Source organism: Rattus norvegicus, chromosome 1 (genome assembly GCF_021556685.1).
Source record: "Rattus norvegicus strain SHRSP/BbbUtx chromosome 1, alternate assembly SHRSP_T2T, whole genome shotgun sequence".
NCBI lineage: Eukaryota > Metazoa > Chordata > Mammalia > Rodentia > Muridae > Rattus > Rattus norvegicus.
This window is the reverse complement of record NC_141534.1, coordinates 170,897,826-170,915,862: the sequence shown is the minus strand read 5'-3', so window position 1 is coordinate 170,915,862 and position 18,037 is coordinate 170,897,826. Positions and strand designations below refer to the sequence as shown.

Below are 18,037 nucleotides of genomic sequence, written 5' to 3'. Positions count from 1 at the left end.
GTGTGTGTGTGTGTGTGTGTGTGTGTGTGTGTGTGTGTGTGTGTGTGTGAGAGAGAGAGAGAGAGAGAGAGAGAGAGAGAGAGAGAGAGAGAGAGCATGAAGTTGGTGGGTAGGGCAAATGGTGAATTTGAATTTGGCAGTAGTTGGGATATGGGGTCAAAAATCAACTTATTGAATGAAATTCTCAAAGGACTACTAAAAAACGTTTTATTTTTATATGTGTATGTGTGTGTGTGAGAGAGATGGGGGTTGGGAGAGAGAAACAGGGATCCCTGGGGTCCAGAAGAAAGTGTTGGATCCCATGGAACAGGAGTTACACAGGTTGTGAGTTTCCCAGCATTGGTACAATTACATGCTATTAACCATGGGGTGGCTCCCTGGCTTTTATTTGGCATACTCAAATAGCCTGCGTGGAAATGACATAGAAAGGCATCTTGGGAGTTGGTTCTTTAATAAATCTGTGTATCATTAGGATTCGGAATGTATACTGAGGGCGTGATGGACAATGATTAGAAACCACAGAGAGAAAATTGTGTCAGGTAAGAAAATATACATTCAAATTGCAGTAGATACATTTAAAATGAAATCTTCTACCTGGCTTTCTAACAATTCTGGAAGAGAAATTAAGAATGTAAGAGACATTTTTATTTAAGTAAGGATTTAAGGAAAGGGCATGCTGTACTGAATGGCAAAAATGAACAGGAGAGTTACTGCTTATTTTTAATAGATGAGAGTTGAAACATAAGCTTAACATTTTAGCCATAGAAAGCTAAATTTGAATTTCTCTATATTACATAATATTCAACCTTAGGAAGATATTTGATTTTTCAAAAATTTAATTTCTTTATTCTAGAAAATTCAGGTAATGTATTGACTTCCCATTCTTGAGTTCATTACCTTTAATTCTACAACCATCGAGCATCTACTCCTGCTATACTATTCACAGTGGCAAGTTCACCAGAGACATACCTGCCCAAAAACAATAAAAATCTTAAAACTTCACCTTATTTGAAAATTCAGATAGTTTTATATTAGTGAACCGCTTACTCTTGCAAAGTTTCTACTAAAAAAGGACAAACACAAATCACCCTTAGCATCCTCTGATAAACTGTCCATCTATTTATTCATTTCTTCAGGATACATTTATTTCTTTCTATTATAAAGAAAAAAACATTCTGAAGAATCCACCGTTTCTTCCCAGAGTTCCTATCTTAATAAGCATATAAGGGAGGAAGAGTTTAAACAATTTCCCCAAAGCTGTGACTTTAGGTTGCCACCCTTAGCCTATGGTTTTCTACTTGGGTGATTCTCATCTGCACAGTTCTTATAAATAAACACAGATTCTCAATGATAGGCTCAGATTAAGGAAATGGTATTAGAAAACACTGAGTGTGCAGATGGTTGAAGCCTATTTAGAAATATCTGAATAATCTCTGGATGATGTTTGTGACTTTCAGACAAACTGCCCAAGACACGGGGCTTACTGCTTTATGAGAATAAATCCAAAATAGCTTCTGGAAGGAGTAAGGGAGGGATTGTAACACTCTTAGCTATATCCATGAGAACCCAATATATATTCTGACACTGCCAGTTATGCTAAAATCAAATATCAGTATAGAGTATTTATACCAAATATGGTACTCTGTGGTTTAAGTCAATAAAACACATATTACCAAATTCTAACTGTTCTCATAGAGTTACTACTTAGTATTAGTCCTTAAATCCTGGATTTTCCAAGGTCTAGAAGGAAGCAAACTGGGTCTTCTGCTTATTCACTCTGACCCATATTGAAACTGGCAGGAGGCAGAGATTTGTGGCTGACTTCTTTGCTGTGTAACAGGCTGTAAAGCTCTCTTCTCATTCCTTGCTCTCCACAGGAGGGTTATACTTGTAGCAGGAATTTTGGCTTATTATAGTACACACATTACTTCTGTGCAGTCAAGTTGTGTCACTAACAGGTCACAATCTAGAGGATCATGATAGTGTCCTTATTTTCTCTCTATCAGAATAGCTACCACTCAGTTTCTCAGGCTGACCGAGTCTCCACAGGTAGTACACTCTGAAGTAGTGCCATTTCCAGAGCTCACTCACTTTTCTTTGACTATTTTCCCCCAGACTAATGTCTCTTTTTCAGAGAGATTACACTGCACTATAATTCTTTTATAGGTATCTCTGATTGTTGATAGTACTTTACTAAATATTGATGGAAAGGTTACAAAGATTGCTATTATCACAGTCTTCTTGAATATTTCTTCACATTTCTTACTGATGCTTTTAACATACAAAATTATTTTGAAGTGCTCTGAACACAATGATACAATTTTATGTGTCAGGAACACATTTCTCTTGATTTTTCATATTATAATATACCTGTTTCAAATTTTCTTGATTGTATGCAAATGAAATGAATTGATTTCATAGGTGTATAAATTATGCATAGGTCATAGATCAAGACTTCTTTGAAGCTTAACCTTGACTTTTACAAATAAGGACTTATAGGTATCCATGACTGTAGCATCTGTGATTGCCTTCCTCAGCAATATGATCACCATTATCCCCATGTGCTAGATTGTAACTTTGTTCTGAATCTTGTCATATAATTCTGTGCTCTCAACTGCCAATTTATGATTGGACTGTATTTTGTCCCAAAAACCCTAAATATTTTAAACCTACCAACATTTATATGTATTAGGTTATTTTAGAATCCTCACTATAATATTTTCTATTTAGGAATTTCCAGTCTCTCTCTCTCTCGCTCTCGCTCTTTCTCTCCTTCTCTCTCTCCCCTTCTTATCTTCTTTCTTTTTAAAGCCCAGTTAAATGTAATCTTCAATGCTTCAGGTATCATATATTTCAATAATGAAAATTTACGGATTCCCCAAATTTATGGAATAATCATAGTGTTCTAGGTGTATTTGCTTGTTTTGTCAAATTGTGCACATTTTTTGTAGAGATTCCTGAGTCCTTTATTTATATGCACTTGGGGTAACTGCATTGAAAATATAACTCAAACATTTCATAGCAGTTAACTAATTACTGTTGGCCAAGAATTTTGTTTAGTCTTTTTTTCTTTTGGGGTTATATCATAGGTGTCAAGAAAGAAAGTATATACAGAACGAAGTTTAGTAAAATTACAACAAAATGTTCTGTCAAACAATATGAGACAGAATAAAATAATGGGGTAATCGAGGGGATGGAGAAATAGGTCATTGGTTCAGAGCATTGGCTGCTTTGCTAGAGGACTGTGGTTTGGTTTCCAACACTCACATAGCCACTCACAGTCATCTGCAACTCTAGCCCCAGGCATTTCTATGGCTTTGTCTGGTCTATACGGTTCTTAGACATACCCTAACAAGCATGCACCACACCCACACACAAAAATAAAAAAATAAAAATCTTTAAGTAAAGAAAAGTGAAAACATGAGGTGGATCTGAAGCTGGACAGTGCAGAGTAAGTGAAAAGTTTGGAAATCTATCCAACATTAAAAGCTACATGCTTAATAGCAAATTGTGATGCTGACTCATGGGGATTGATGTTCCTATTCTAGGCAAGAACTGCTGAGAAAAGGGTTATTTAAGTCTGAGATGATGCATAAAAACTTGAACATTTGGAAATGAATTGTGACCTGAAGATATGCTACCATGAGGTGGTGGTAGGAAGAGTACTGTTTACTTAAACTGTCTCTCTCTGAAACTGTCTTTAGCTGCACTCCCACCATGTGGTCCAACAACAGTGATGCTCCTTTCCTACTGACTGGCTTTCTGGGCTTGGAAATGATTCACCACTGGATCTCTATTCCTTTTTTTGTCATCTACTTCTCCATCATTTTAGGGAATGGTACCCTTCTCTTCATCATTTGGAATGACCACAGCCTTCATGAGCCCATGTACTACTTCTTGGCTGTGCTGGCAAGTACAGACCTTGGGATGACACTAACGACGATGCCCACAGTGCTGGGTGTTCTGGTGCTGAACCAGAGGGAGATTGCACACGGAGCCTGTTTCATTCAGTCCTACTTCATCCATTCCCTAGCCATTGTAGAATCAGGGGTCTTGCTTGCCATGTCTTATGATCGATTTGTGGCCATCTGTACCCCTCTGCATTATAACTCTATCCTTACCAATTCTAGGGTGATGAAGATGGCGCTGGGGTTACTGCTCAGAGGTTTTGTATCTATCATGCCCCCAATTCTACCTCTCTTTTGGTTCCCATATTGCCGTTCCCATGTCCTTTCTCATGCCTTCTGCCTCCACCAAGATGTCATGAAACTCGCATGTGCTGACATTACCTTTAACCAAATATACCCGGTTGTTTTGGTTGCCCTGACTTTCTTCCTTGATGCACTCATCATTGTCTTTTCCTATGTCCTTATTCTGAAGACAGTTATGGGCATCGCCTCTGGAGAGGAGAGAGCAAAGGCTCTCAACACTTGTGTCTCCCACATTAGCTGTGTCCTGGTCTTTTACATCACAGTGATTGGCCTGACCTTCATTCACAGGTTTGGAAAGCATGCCCCCCATGTGGTGCACATCACCATGAGCTATGTCTACTTTCTCTTTCCTCCATTTATGAACCCCATCATTTATAGCATCAAGACCAAGCAGATTCAGAGGAGCATTCTCCATCTACTCTGTGTATAAGATGATGTAAATAATTATGTAATAATCTAGAGAATTTGGGGAATTTTCAGTCTCCTGGATGCTGAAAAAGAACTTGATTTCACATGTATTTACTACTTATAGCATTAGGATGTAAATTATTACATAAAGATATAGATTAATCTAAATAATGCATATATTTGTCTATTCAATTAGCATATACATTTTATATCAATACCAAAATCAATGAACCAATCAATCAATCAATCAATTTATCTTTCTATTGTGTCTCCATTTATCTACTATCTATCTATCTATCTATCTATCTATCTATCTATCTATATCTATCCATCTATCATTTGTTCATCTATCTATCTTGAAGGAAGACAGGAAAAACAGTAGAAAAGTGAAACATCTTTGTTTCGAGATAAAGACCATTCAATACTCTGTAAGCAGAAAGTATGGCATTATTGAGACCATGTATCTTTAAGAGAAGAACCATTTCCAAAGAAGATAAGTGTCCAGTCTGGGTCAGTGACAGGAAAAAGGGGGACGATTCTGAATACATTTGATGGCTACATAAATATCAGTTCAACTATTAGAATTGAAACCCAATGCACTCTCCCCTTTCTCCAACTGCTCTAACTCACTGCATGGTTTTCTTTTAAAATGATTCAATAGCCATTTGTAAAGCTTTATCCTGTTTTTTTCCTGAAATTTGTTCATTGATATTTCACTTACTTTGTTTTACACTAAATCCTGTATGTTTTAATGAAATATATTATTCTATATATTAATTTCAAGTAGCAATAATGAATTAGAAATACCATGTAGTCTCTGATGTTCTCCACAGTGAGGCCCCTCTGAGCCACTCTTCGTTCTCAGAACACTATGCTGTCATCACATAGGTTTTGCATACTCAGCATCTCTACCAGACGTCTTACAAATCACCATGACTTTTCCATGCTCATCGTTTTGGACTGTTTTCATTATTCTATTTTCATTCTTTAAGTCACTCCCACTTGTACTTCTTTTTTCTAATATTTTTATTTGTGCCCTAGAATTTATTAGTCTGTCTTATAATAATACTATTTTATTCCATAAATGAAAACTGTACAATGACATATTTCTCATTCTTTCTTCTCACTTTGAAATACTGCCAACATACTTTATCTTTATGTAGGTTATACCCCAAATACATCTTACTACTTTTTTTTTACACAATTATCTTTTAGAATATTAACAAAATAAAATGTATGCCAATTTACTTTTTCAAGCTATTTATCCTATCCTTTATTATTATATCCATGTTTCTTTATAAATGAATAAATGAAATATTTTATAATATCTGAAAAATAAAATGTAACTTGATATTGTAGTTATGTATAGACAATTTGATTTTTATTCATTTGTAACATGTATATGATAATTGAACAGATTCATGGGATAGTGTGTGCTATTTTGATTTATGTGTCAAATGCTTTGATTAAGTTAGAATAATTATCATATTCTGCTGGTAATTGTCTTGTCTTGCACTATTCAAAAACTTTCTCCTAATTACTTGATAACACAGAATAACTATTTATTATCATTTTATGTATGTGACATAGGAATTCCGAAAATATTTCTCTTGTCATTGTGTCCCTTACTACATATTTTTCACTTCTCTTCTTTACACTTCAACAATTAAGTTTCTTTTTACCATAACTAAATTCTACTTTATCCCGATCATGATTCATATTCTTTTTCCCCCTTTATAACTGACTTGCATGAGTCATTATTTGATAGATACTGGAGACTTGCATTAAGGGTCTTTCCTGAGCTCAGTTTTATTTTAAACCTTTCTTATTCTCTTTCATAAAGTTTTACATATCTTGTGCATAATTAAGTTTGGGCTTGGAGAATTGTAAATATTTTGTCAACCTTCATATACTTATTTTCATGGAGGTTTCACTGACATTCACTATTTATTAATAAAAAAAGACAGTGACTCTCAAAAGTGGGCAGATGCTGGTTTGAAGGAAGAGTAAAATTTACTAAGGGTTTGTTCTTTCAGCAGAGATAAGTAAGTGCATCTAGAGCTAACTGAGGTCAATGAGACCGAGAATGTTCTAAGAGCAACCAAAGCATTACATGCCAAAGGTCATGTTGGCTGGGTCATCAAAGGCTATAGAAAGAAGGAACAAAGATTCACTGGTGTTTTCAAATCATAAGATATTTGACACTAATGAATTTGAGTAAGGAAAGAAGAAAGTAGGCACAGGAGAGGTCAGAGGAGACTGAACTAAAGGTAATAGTAAATTAACTTACAAAGGTGCAGTGGGAAGTTAATGGGTAGATATATTAGGAAGTGAATTCATAAGGACTTAGTGAACAAAAAAGTCTATTCTTGATTATTTTCTTTGATATATGGAAAGAACCATGGAGTTACATTGTAAAATGTAGATATTTAAGATGTAAGAGACTTGATACCAGCATGTATACACAGGCAAACATGTGTAATGGTGTCTTTGTTTATGTATAATGATTGTATAGGGGAAATAATGCAATCCTTAATCCTGTGTTTCCTGTCTCCAAACTTTCTTCTTTATTTTCTCTTCTTTTTAAAAGAGATATTTTTATTTCTTTTAAAAAATTTGTGCATTAATGGAATATGTTATGATTATATCTAACTCCTCCTAGTCTTTCCCTTATAATGTTCCTCTCGCAGCTTCACATTCTCTTCTTTTCTTAAAAAAATTATCTTAATGCTAATTACTTTTACCTATATGAACATGATGCGTGGGGCCATCCACCTGAGCATAGGCAATTACTAGTAGCTAAAATCCCAAAGAAAAATGATTCTTCTTTCTTCAGACATCACATACTGTTGATAGTGCAAGGTGAAACTTTCTGAGACTCTCTCCATCCATATGCAAATTCTGACTGGCTTAGTCTTGTAGAGATCTTCTCTTTAGTTTTCACGATAAATTTAAGGAATGTATTTAGTCTGTTCAACTGTGTGTGCTCTTTATTAAATTTCATTTATACATTGAATTCTGACCATATTATCCCCTCTCATAAACTCTTCCTATATTCCCCCATCTTCACCCAAATTAATATTCTTTCTGTGTCCCCAAACAAACAACAAAAACCAAACCAACAATCCAAACAAAAACAAAATAGCAAAAATTATAAACCAAACAAAAGTCTCACAAAAGACAGGAAGTCTATTGTGTGTTGTCAGCTACTCCTGGGCAGGAGTCCAGTTCTGAAGTGTGGTTTATACACCCAATGTGATTTTCTCTTTCCAGCAGGTGTCAGTTGTAAATGACTCCTTGGTTGGGGTGGGAATTTGTGTTGCTGCTCTTCTTCATGCTCAGAGGTTGTCTGGCTGGAATTTGTGTTAGTTCTGTGCATGCTGTCATAGCCCCTGAACTCAAACGTGCATCAGTCCTGCTGTTTGCAAGATGCTGTCTCCTGGAGCAATCCTCTACCTCTACAATTCTCAGACCCATTCTGCCTCTTCTGCAGCATAGATTTCTGAGGTCTGAAGGGAAGAGTTTGATTAGGACATCAAGAGCTGCAGTGCTCCAAACTCATTCACTGAACATTGTCCAGTTGTTGTTCTCTGTGTTAGCTACCATCTACTTCAGGACTAAGCTTCTCTGATAATTGATCGGTGATGCACTCACCTGGGTTCCACACAAGTGTGAGCTGTTGACTGCTTAAAATGACATTATATGTCTGTATGAGATATGATTTACCATCTGATTTTCCTCCAAGTATATAATTCAGTGCAATGTTATATAATAAAAATTGCTATCCCAAAACCTTTGAATTCATTTCACTGTACTAAACAGGAACTTCATGTTATTTCAGTGGTATTTTCTTAGTCTATCTTCCCTCCAACACGTTCTCTCTGTCTCCCTGTCTCTCCGTTTGTCTTCTGTCTCTCTGTCTCTGTCTCTGTCTCTCTCTCCCTCCCTACCCCTCCATCTGGCCCTATTTATAACAGAGCAACCTTAAGTTATCAGTGATATAATTCTTAAGACAAGGCCAAGGGAGTTTAATCTATTTTACCCATGGTAGTTCTACAGAACACATGGGTCATGATTTGAGGATGGGTATGGCTTAGAAATATTATGAGATTCAATGTAATTGGATTCACATCATTTTTCTTTGTATATGGCTAATCTCAGGAACTTTTTTAACATCCATCTACATTGTAGCACGTGTCCGACAGTCATTGTTTCATTGACTAAACAATATTTAACCACTGAAATCTATTATATGGGCTTCTAAAATGTCTGAGTAGACAAAGGTGCTTGCTGCTGCCAAGCCTGATCCCATGACCCATGTAGTGGTATAGAGACAACTACTAAAAGCTGTCTTCTGAATTTCACCTTTCACCATGTCCTCTGTTCAATAACCACTATTAAATAAATATTTTATAAGGTATACACACATATTAGCATGTATATCTGTGTATGAATGCAATTTGTATTAATACGTCACTTCCATGCAGGCTATTTGAGTATGCCAAGTAAAAGCCAGGGGGCCACCCCATGGCTTTTTAAAGAAGTTTCTACAACGTTCCCCTAACTGTTGCACCACTTTACCGATTTACTGTAGCCCATGTGCTCCTCAACATTCGTTATTGTTTTAACAGCCAGTTTCGGTGACACACTGTGATGCCTCACTGTGGTTTAGATTTCCCTTTCTCTAATGAATAATGATGAAGAACATCTTTTCATGTGATTATTGGTAATTTTTGTATGTTCTTGGATAAAACTGCACTGAATTATTTTAAAACCAACCCATGTAGATGTCTGTTTAAATTCTCCCTAGTCTAAGTCTGGAGGTTCTTTGGACTCCAATTGGCATGACAACTTTTTCTAACAAAGGCTTAAACCTGAAAAAAATCTTACCATGGAGAGGAGAAACTGACATGAAGTCACAAACCAAGCGAAAGAACTACTGGCAATTGGTAGCTGTTGGTAAGACATCTGTAAACAGTTACTTTTGAGACTGTTGTCACTTACAGGTCAACCAGCTCCAGTGGACAAAAGCATACACAGGTATATAGGAACAGCACAAATTAGGACTTATGGGTAAAAAGTAAGAGACAGAGACAGAGAGAGAGACAAAGAGACAGAGAGACAGAGAAACAGAAAGAGAGAGAGACAGAGAGACAGAATGAGAGAGAAAGAGAGAGAGAGAGGATGATGTTTTGCTTTTAATTGTGTATTTGTGTGAGAGAAATGGGGGTTGAGAGAGAGAAACAGGGATCTCTGGGGTGCAGAAGAAAGTGTTGAAGCCCATGGAGCAGGAGTTACACAGGTTGTGAGTTTCCCAGCATTAGTACAATTATATGCTATTAACCATGGGGTGGCTCCCTGGCTTTTCCTTGGCATGCTCAAATAGCCTGTGTGGAAGTGACATAGAAAAGCACCTTGGGAGTTGGTCCTTCAATAAATATGTGTATCATTAGGATTCGGAATGTATACTGAGGGTATGATGGACAATGATTAGAAATCACAGAGAGAAAATTGTGTCAGGTAAGAAAATATACATTCAAATTGCAGTAGATACATTTAAAATAAAGTCTTCTACCTCGCTTTCTAACAATTCTGGAAGAGAAGTTAAGAATGTAAGAGACATTTTTATTTAAGTAAGGATTTAAGGAAAGGGCATGCTGCACTGGATGGCAAACATGAACAGGAGAGTTGCTGCATATTTTTAATAGATAAACATAAGCTTAACATTTTAGCCATAGAAAGCTAAATTTGAATTTCTCTACACTACATAATATTCAACCTTAGGAGGATATTTTATTTATCAAAAGTTTAATTGCCTTATTCTAGAAAATTCAAGTAATGTATTGACTTCAGATTCTTGTGTTCATTCACTATAATCCTACAATCATTAAGCATCTTCATCTGCTGTACTATTAACAATGGCAAGTTCACCAGAAGCATACTTGTCCAAAAATAATAAAAAAATTTAGAAGTTTACCTTATTTGAATATTCAGATACTTTTATATTAGTGAACCCTTTAGTACTGTAAAGTTTCTTCTAAAAAAGGACAAACACAAATCACCCTTAGCATCCTCTGATAAACTGTCCATCTATTTATTTATTTCTTCAGGATACATTTATTTCTTTCTATTATAAAGAAAAAACATTCTGAAGAATCCAACTTTTCTTTCCAGAGTTTCTATCTTAATAAGCATATAAGGGAGGCAAAGTTTAAATAATTTCCCCAAAGCTGTGACTTTAGGTTGCCGCCCTTAGCCTGTGGTTTTCTCATCTACACAGCTCTTGTAAATAAACACACATTCTGAATGATGGACTCAGATTAAGGAAATGGTATTAGAAAACACTGAGTGTGCAGATGATTGAAGCCTATTTAGAAATATCTGAATAATCTCTGGATGATGTTTGTGACTTTTGGACACACTGCTGAACATACGGGCCTTATTGCTTTATGAGAATCAATCCAAATACAGCTTTCCGAAGGGACAAGGTAGAGAGTGTGTCACTGTTAGCTACACTCATGAGAACCCAGTGAACTTGCCTGAGAGTGATACAGGATTCTTGTAAAACATTCAGTCAGTGGTACTATGAGTTGGAATCCCTGCAACTGAAGTTACAGATGAGTGTGAGCCACCATCTGGGTGCTGGAAACTGATTTTATGTCCTGTTTAAGAGCCATGAGTGCTCTTAAGGCATTCCTCCAGCCCCGTATAAGTAGTATGTCTAGACTGAGCAGCTTTTTAAAGTCAGATATATGTAAGTTTCTGACACTTCCAGTTATGCTAAAATTAAATATGAGTATAGTTTCAAGTAGGGAGTATTAATACCAAATAGGGTACTCTTTAGTTTAAGTCGATAAATACATATTACCAAATTGTATTCTATTCTATTCTCAAAAGAGTTACTACTTAGTGTTAGTCCTTAAAACCTGGATATTCCAAGGTCTAGAAGCAAGCAAGCTGGGTCTTCTGCTTATTCACTCTGATCCACATTCAAAGTGGCAGGAGGTAGAGAATTGTGGCTGGCCTCTGTGCTGTATAACAGGCTGTAAAGCTTATCTCTTCTCATATTTTGCTCTCCACAGGAGGGTTACATTTATAGCGAGGATTTTGGCTTACGATGGTACACAAATTAAGTTTTCTGCATTCCAGGTGTGTCACTAACAGGTCATAATCTAGAGGATCATGATACGGTCCTTATTTTCTCTCTATCAGAATAGCTACCACAGGGCAACTCACAGTCATCAGCAACTCTAGCTCCAGGCAATTCCATGTCCTCTTCTAGTCTTTCTCGGTACTACATTCAGGGTGCTCAGATATACACTAACATACAGTCACCATACACACACGCATAAAATTTAAAAAAAGTTTAAGAAAGGAAGAGTGAAATGAATGTGATTGATTTGAAGTCGGACAGTGAAGACTAAGTCAAAAGGTTGGGAGTACACCTGACCTTAAAAGCTACATACTTAATAGCAAATTGTGATACTGACTTACAGTGATCGATGTTCCTATTCTAGGCAAAGATCTGCTGAAAAAAAAGTCTGAGATGATGCATAAAAGCTTGGACACTTGGAAATGAATTGTGACCTGAAGATATGCTACCATGAGGTGGTGGTAGGAAGAGTACTGTTTACTTAGACTGTCTCTCTCTGAAACTGTCTTTAGCTGCACTCCCACCATGTGGTCCAACAACAGTGATGCTCCTTTCCTACTGACTGGCTTTCTGGGCTTGGAAATGATTCACCACTGGATCTCTATTCCTTTTTTTGTCATCTACTTCTCCATCATTTTAGGGAATGGTACCCTTCTCTTCATCATTTGGAATGACCACAGCCTTCATGAGCCCATGTACTACTTCTTGGCTGTGCTGGCAAGTACAGACCTTGGGATGACACTAACGACGATGCCCACAGTGCTGGGTGTTCTGGTGCTGAACCAGAGGGAGATTGCACACGGAGCCTGTTTCATTCAGTCCTACTTCATCCATTCCCTAGCCATTGTAGAATCAGGGGTCTTGCTTGCCATGTCTTATGATCGATTTGTGGCCATCTGTACCCCTCTGCATTATAACTCTATCCTTACCAATTCTAGGGTGATGAAGATGGCGCTGGGGTTACTGCTCAGAGGTTTTGTATCTATCATGCCCCCAATTCTACCTCTCTTTTGGTTCCCATATTGCTGTTCCCATATCCTTTCTCATGCCTTCTGCCTTCATCAAGATGTCATGAAACTCGCATGTGCTGACATTACCTTTAACAGCATATACCCAGTTGTTTTGGTTGCCCTGACTGTCTTCCTTGATGCACTCATCATTGTCTTTTCCTATGTCCTTATTCTGAAGACAGTTATGGGCATCGCCTCTGGAGAGGAGAGAGCAAAGGCTCTCAACACTTGTGTCTCCCACATTAGCTGTGTCCTGGTCTTTTACATCACAGTGATTGGCCTGACCTTCATTCACAGGTTTGGAAAGCATGCCCCCCATGTGGTGCACATCACCATGAGCTATGTCTACTTTCTCTTTCCTCCATTTATGAACCCCATCATTTATAGCATCAAGACCAAGCAGATTCAGAGGAGTATTCATCGTCTACTGTCCAGACATAGTACGACTTGAATTCTTATTTAGACTCTCAAATTCTTCATGATTTCTAGCCCTGTATTAGAAATAATTCTTTTTTTAAATAATATTTCTTTCCTATGTCATGACGTTTCCATATTACACAAAGAAGGAAACTAAGCCAAGCAAGGAAATCTATCGTCTCTCTCCTCTGTATGTGTCTGTCTCTGTCTCCGTCTCTCTGCCTCTCTCTCTCTCTCTCTCTCTCTCTCTCTCTCTCTCTCTCTCTCTCTCACACACACACACACACACACACACACACACACACACACACACACACACACCAGATGGGATAATACAGGTTCTGTATCTAAAGGGAAGAAAAATCACTTTTTCAGAAATTCAAGTTTGAATGGATAGAAATAACTTGGCTGAGGCACACATTTATTGATGTGACAATGAAGGAGATGATCAGAAGCTTTTTTACTTAAACAGCATAGTATTTTATTAGTTTTTTAAAGTTCAACTTGTCCCTGACATTGTCATTTGCTTACTCTCATCGTTTTGTGTCTTTCCCACCCCTATCAATTTTTTCTCCTCCAAACAAGGCTCCAGTCTATATTTACATGTTATTGTTTTGTTTCATGTATAATAGGGCTAACAGGGGCCATCTACATGACTCTGGAAGTCTCCATCAGAACCTGGTGGGGTTACAGTGCTACTGAATTAATGATAGTGACTCTCTGATTCCCAAGGTCCATCAGTCCGTCCATTAATCTTTTTTGAAAAATTATTTCTATTATTTTTGATATTGTAATACAATTATATTATTTTCTCCTTTTCACTTCCAAGCCCTCCTTTATACCTATCCTTGCTTTTTTCCCCAAATTCATCAAATATAGATAGGTTGTTACATACACACCTATCTATATTTTTATCTATCTATCTATCTATCTATCTATCTATCTATCTATCTATCTATCTATCTATCTCTGTATCTTCCTGAATATAACCTGTTCGGTCTATATGATGTCACTTGTATGCATATTGTGAAGGATGACCAACTTTTATTGGCTCTTCAATTGGTGTACTTTTCATTGGGGCAGACTAATTCTTCTGCTCTCCAGGTTCCTGAGTTTTCTGTCTGTAGTTCTTAATGTATAGCTGGGGCCTTGTGGTCTTTTTCCCATCCATGTTAACTTCTCTATCACACCTTTCCTTGAGAAGCTCATGTTTAGGCAGTCATGATGGTGAAACGTTATGAAACGGCATAGCTTCTGAGATTCCTATGAGATACAATCTCATAGCAAACTCCTTGATCCTCTGATTCTTTCAGATTAGTTGTCGAAAATGAATGAAAAAACAGGTTGACTATTTAAAATCATTTTCTGTTGGTAAATAGCCCTTAATGAAATATAATTTTAAGTGAATCTTATAATCTATGTTATATAAAGTTCTTTTATGCTATTAAGACAACAGCATAGATAAAATCACATAAAGTCACTTCAACAGGAGCATTGTTCAGACAAGTGTCACTCAACTATCCTCCCTTAATTGGGTGTTAAGGGACTCACCCAATGCTAAGTCTTACCTAGTTCCTTACACAGGGTTCTTTGTTAGTTTTGATCTCAGTGTCACATTCCTGCTCTCCAGGGAGGCAGAAGCTTTGTTTTCTCAATCCTGTGAGTCTCCTAAGCTGAGTTGTTTCCCCATCTGCTTAAAGTCTTCTCAGAGATTAAACCCCCAAATAATAGTATACATTTTAAAGTTTTATTTTTTATATAATGTGGCTGGTTGTGTTGCATTTGTAAAAGTCCATCAGAAGACCCCCCCACTCAATAAAATTATTGGTGAACTTGAATGAGAAGGTTGCCTCCTACATTTTGCCCTGTCCTGCCCATTTTGTGGAATTTGTGGTATTTCCTGGCATTGTCACTTCCCTCTCTGTCTTCACCCTAGTCAGGGTAGTTCCCTGCTTAGGCCATTTCCTTGTCTGTCCTTCCCCTAGGCAGGGTGGTTCCCTGTTGTTTCTGACAGGGTTCTCACACATTCATGCCAGACTCTTTATCTTATAGATGTAGCAATTATCATGTAGGTTCTTCAAAGGCTTTGCATGAACACATTCAGTTCATGTTTGTGATCCCTCATTAGCTCTTACTAAAGGCCAACAGATCCTTGATAAGATGACTCCTGCAATTTTACAGTTGTTTTATGATGCTGAGGTACTAAGTCACTCAGCAAGTTAAACATGATAACAAAGACTGTTATTCCTTTTATTTCCTTTTGTATCTCTTAAAAGCTGAATTTTTTTCTTTTACTCCCACATTTCTGAACAATTTACCAAACATCCAAACATCCAAACATCCCCTTTCCTGAGTCCCATTCTTCCCTTCTCTTATGTGGTCTGTGTCATGGACATGCCTGTCACTCAATTGTGTGTGGATAGTGAGAATGGACATGTGACATTCTCCAGACATCTGCTTTCCCACTGTGAAACAAAATCATTGATGTTGTACCTGTTTTCTCTTCAATCATTTACCTCTGTTCCTTTCTTGAGTAACACATTATGAACTGGACATAGCACAGATCCTTCACTGCATGTTAGATGCCACTATTGTTAAGGGACTCACCCAATGCTAAGTCCTATAACATAAGTCATTATTATTCCTTACATGGTCAAGCATATTCTACCACAAGACTAGAAGTTATGTAAAAGAAAATTCTTTTCTTTCACCCAACATAGTGCCTTTTGGATTTAGTAGAGTTCCTGGATTTGCTTGCTAATAGTTCATTGCTCTTTAGTAAGGTATTCCACACAGAAATGTAGGAGTGATTTGCTATTGCCCAATTATCTTCAGCCTGTTAGTATTAATTTCTATCATTTCTTATAGCCATTCCTGAGACATTTTCTTGGCCAGAATAGTTCAAGAGTCTCATTTTAAATGCTGAATCTTTCTATTGTAGTCTTCTTATTCATGTGCCTTATTGAAATCACTTACATCTTGACAGAGTTTCACGTTTCACTCTCCTTTCTTCTGTCTCTTATCTTATGAGACACCCTTTCAAAGCACCCATTTTATCTGGCTTCAGACAGATCCTCCTGCTGTGCTCACTGGCCTTGACTCCTCTGATAGTCTATCCTGGCCTCTCTGCATCAGCATCATTTGTTATCTTCACTAACCAGCTGGATTTAGAAAGCATTGTTGAAAGATGCAAGCAAGAAATAAAAGGGGAAAAATGAATTAGAGGCTAAATGTGGGCGCTAACATGATGCATGAGCCTTCACCTCCATGGTAACAGCAAAGTATAGTAAAGCAAACAGAGCTTACAACCTCGTGTGAATTTAGAATACAATAGTAGAATGATGGTAATTGTCCAAATCTATTCTATGAACTTTACAGTTTTTAATTCTCAGGAGAACCTTCAAGTTTCTTTTCATTACCCTGAAGAGATTGGTGCCTATATAGGTGATTTAAGTAGGCTAAGTAGTTTAATCAAAATAACGTGTGACCCAGGTGGATTTATCCATATAAATAGTATATCGTCCAATCTCCTCTCTTGTGTTGGTCAGGAGATAACAGTAAAATATGCTGTTTTTTATTACTCCTCAAATGGAGCTCTCCATTTCTGCTGACCTCTAGAGTAAAATGGATGGAAGTTGAAGGGGTTAGAGAGTTCTACAGGGAGAGGTAGGAGGCCTCAGAATTCTCTTTAGTTTCCTGCTTAGTTCTTTGGGTAGAGCAGAGGTCTCATCAATTTTTCCCAGTCCACTTTGGAGTCTATATTAGTTTTTTCCATGTTCAGCTAATGTTTAGGAAGTCGTGCTGGTGACACTTTATGGATGTAGCTTCTGACATCACTAGGAGAGAGAGTCTCACAGCAAGCTCCATGACCCTTAGTCTCTTACAATCATTCCACCTGCTCTTCACAGTGTCCCCTGAGCCTTAGGTATAGGAACTTTTTTGTAGATTATTTCCATTGTTACTGGGCTCCACAACTCTGTATTTGGTTTTTGATAAAAATGTTTCTCAAAGCCTAATATATTTATTCTGAAATATATATTTAGGGTGAAGGAGTCTACATTCTAGAAAGTAATTTGGGGGCATTTATAGTTTGACTTCTACTGCTCTGTGTGTTTGTGAAACATATAAATATTTCTGATTTTATTTTAGAAGCATGGGGTCTTGATAGCCCTTTGTGACTATGATTACAAGAACAAGGTCATCATTAAAATCTTTGTTCTTCTCTACAATCATTAGGTTATGTGTTTAAGTTTGACTAAAAACAGACATTAAAAATGATATGAACCTGGCCAAGGTGGAGTACCTCCCTCGTTCCCAACTGCACTCTCTTCCTCCGTCCTTCCATGTACCAGATGACTAACTCAGTTTTCCTGGCTTCTTCTTCCTAAGAGGTTTTTCAGCCCCAGACTATAACAGGAGTGCACATCTCAACTGCAGGGGGAAGTGCCTACATTAGCACAGCGAGTCATGCTTATACATATTTTTATTGCTGTGCACCCACCAGGTTAGTAGTCTTAGTATTAACTTTTACCAGGTTTTCCATAAATGGGGCTCTTACAGTTCAGTGCCTCGCAGTTCACGACTTCTGAGCTTCCGTGTCCCAGGATTCCTTCTTCTGTGGACAGCTGTCCTCATTACCAGTTACTTCTCTTGCTGGCTTGGCAGACATTTATTGCTGTACCCTTCTGGTCCATTCTGTGATGTTTGTTCAAATGGCTTCTCTTTTCTTGACCCTATAACCGGCCCTGTCCCTCCTCGTTGTCATGGTCCTGTTAGTCTGAACTTGTATTTAGATTAAGAATTCATGTGGTCTTCTGCAAAAGTTTATTATCATAGTG

The 18,037-nt window shown here is 37.3% G+C and overlaps 3 protein-coding genes across 4 annotated transcripts in view; all 3 read left to right on the top strand.

The window, feature by feature from the left end:
* Window positions 1-18,037, top strand: part of Hbe1 (hemoglobin subunit epsilon 1) — a 160,397-nt gene that overhangs the window by 121,569 nt on the left and 20,791 nt on the right. The window lies entirely within an intron of this gene.
* Window positions 3,718-4,641, top strand: Or51b4 (olfactory receptor family 51 subfamily B member 4). The gene is given in 1 exon segment (NM_001001272.1): window positions 3,718-4,641. A coding segment is annotated over 1 exon segment (924 nt).
* Window positions 12,298-13,233, top strand: Or51b4b (olfactory receptor family 51 subfamily B member 4B). The gene is given in 1 exon segment (NM_001001027.1): window positions 12,298-13,233. A coding segment is annotated over 1 exon segment (936 nt).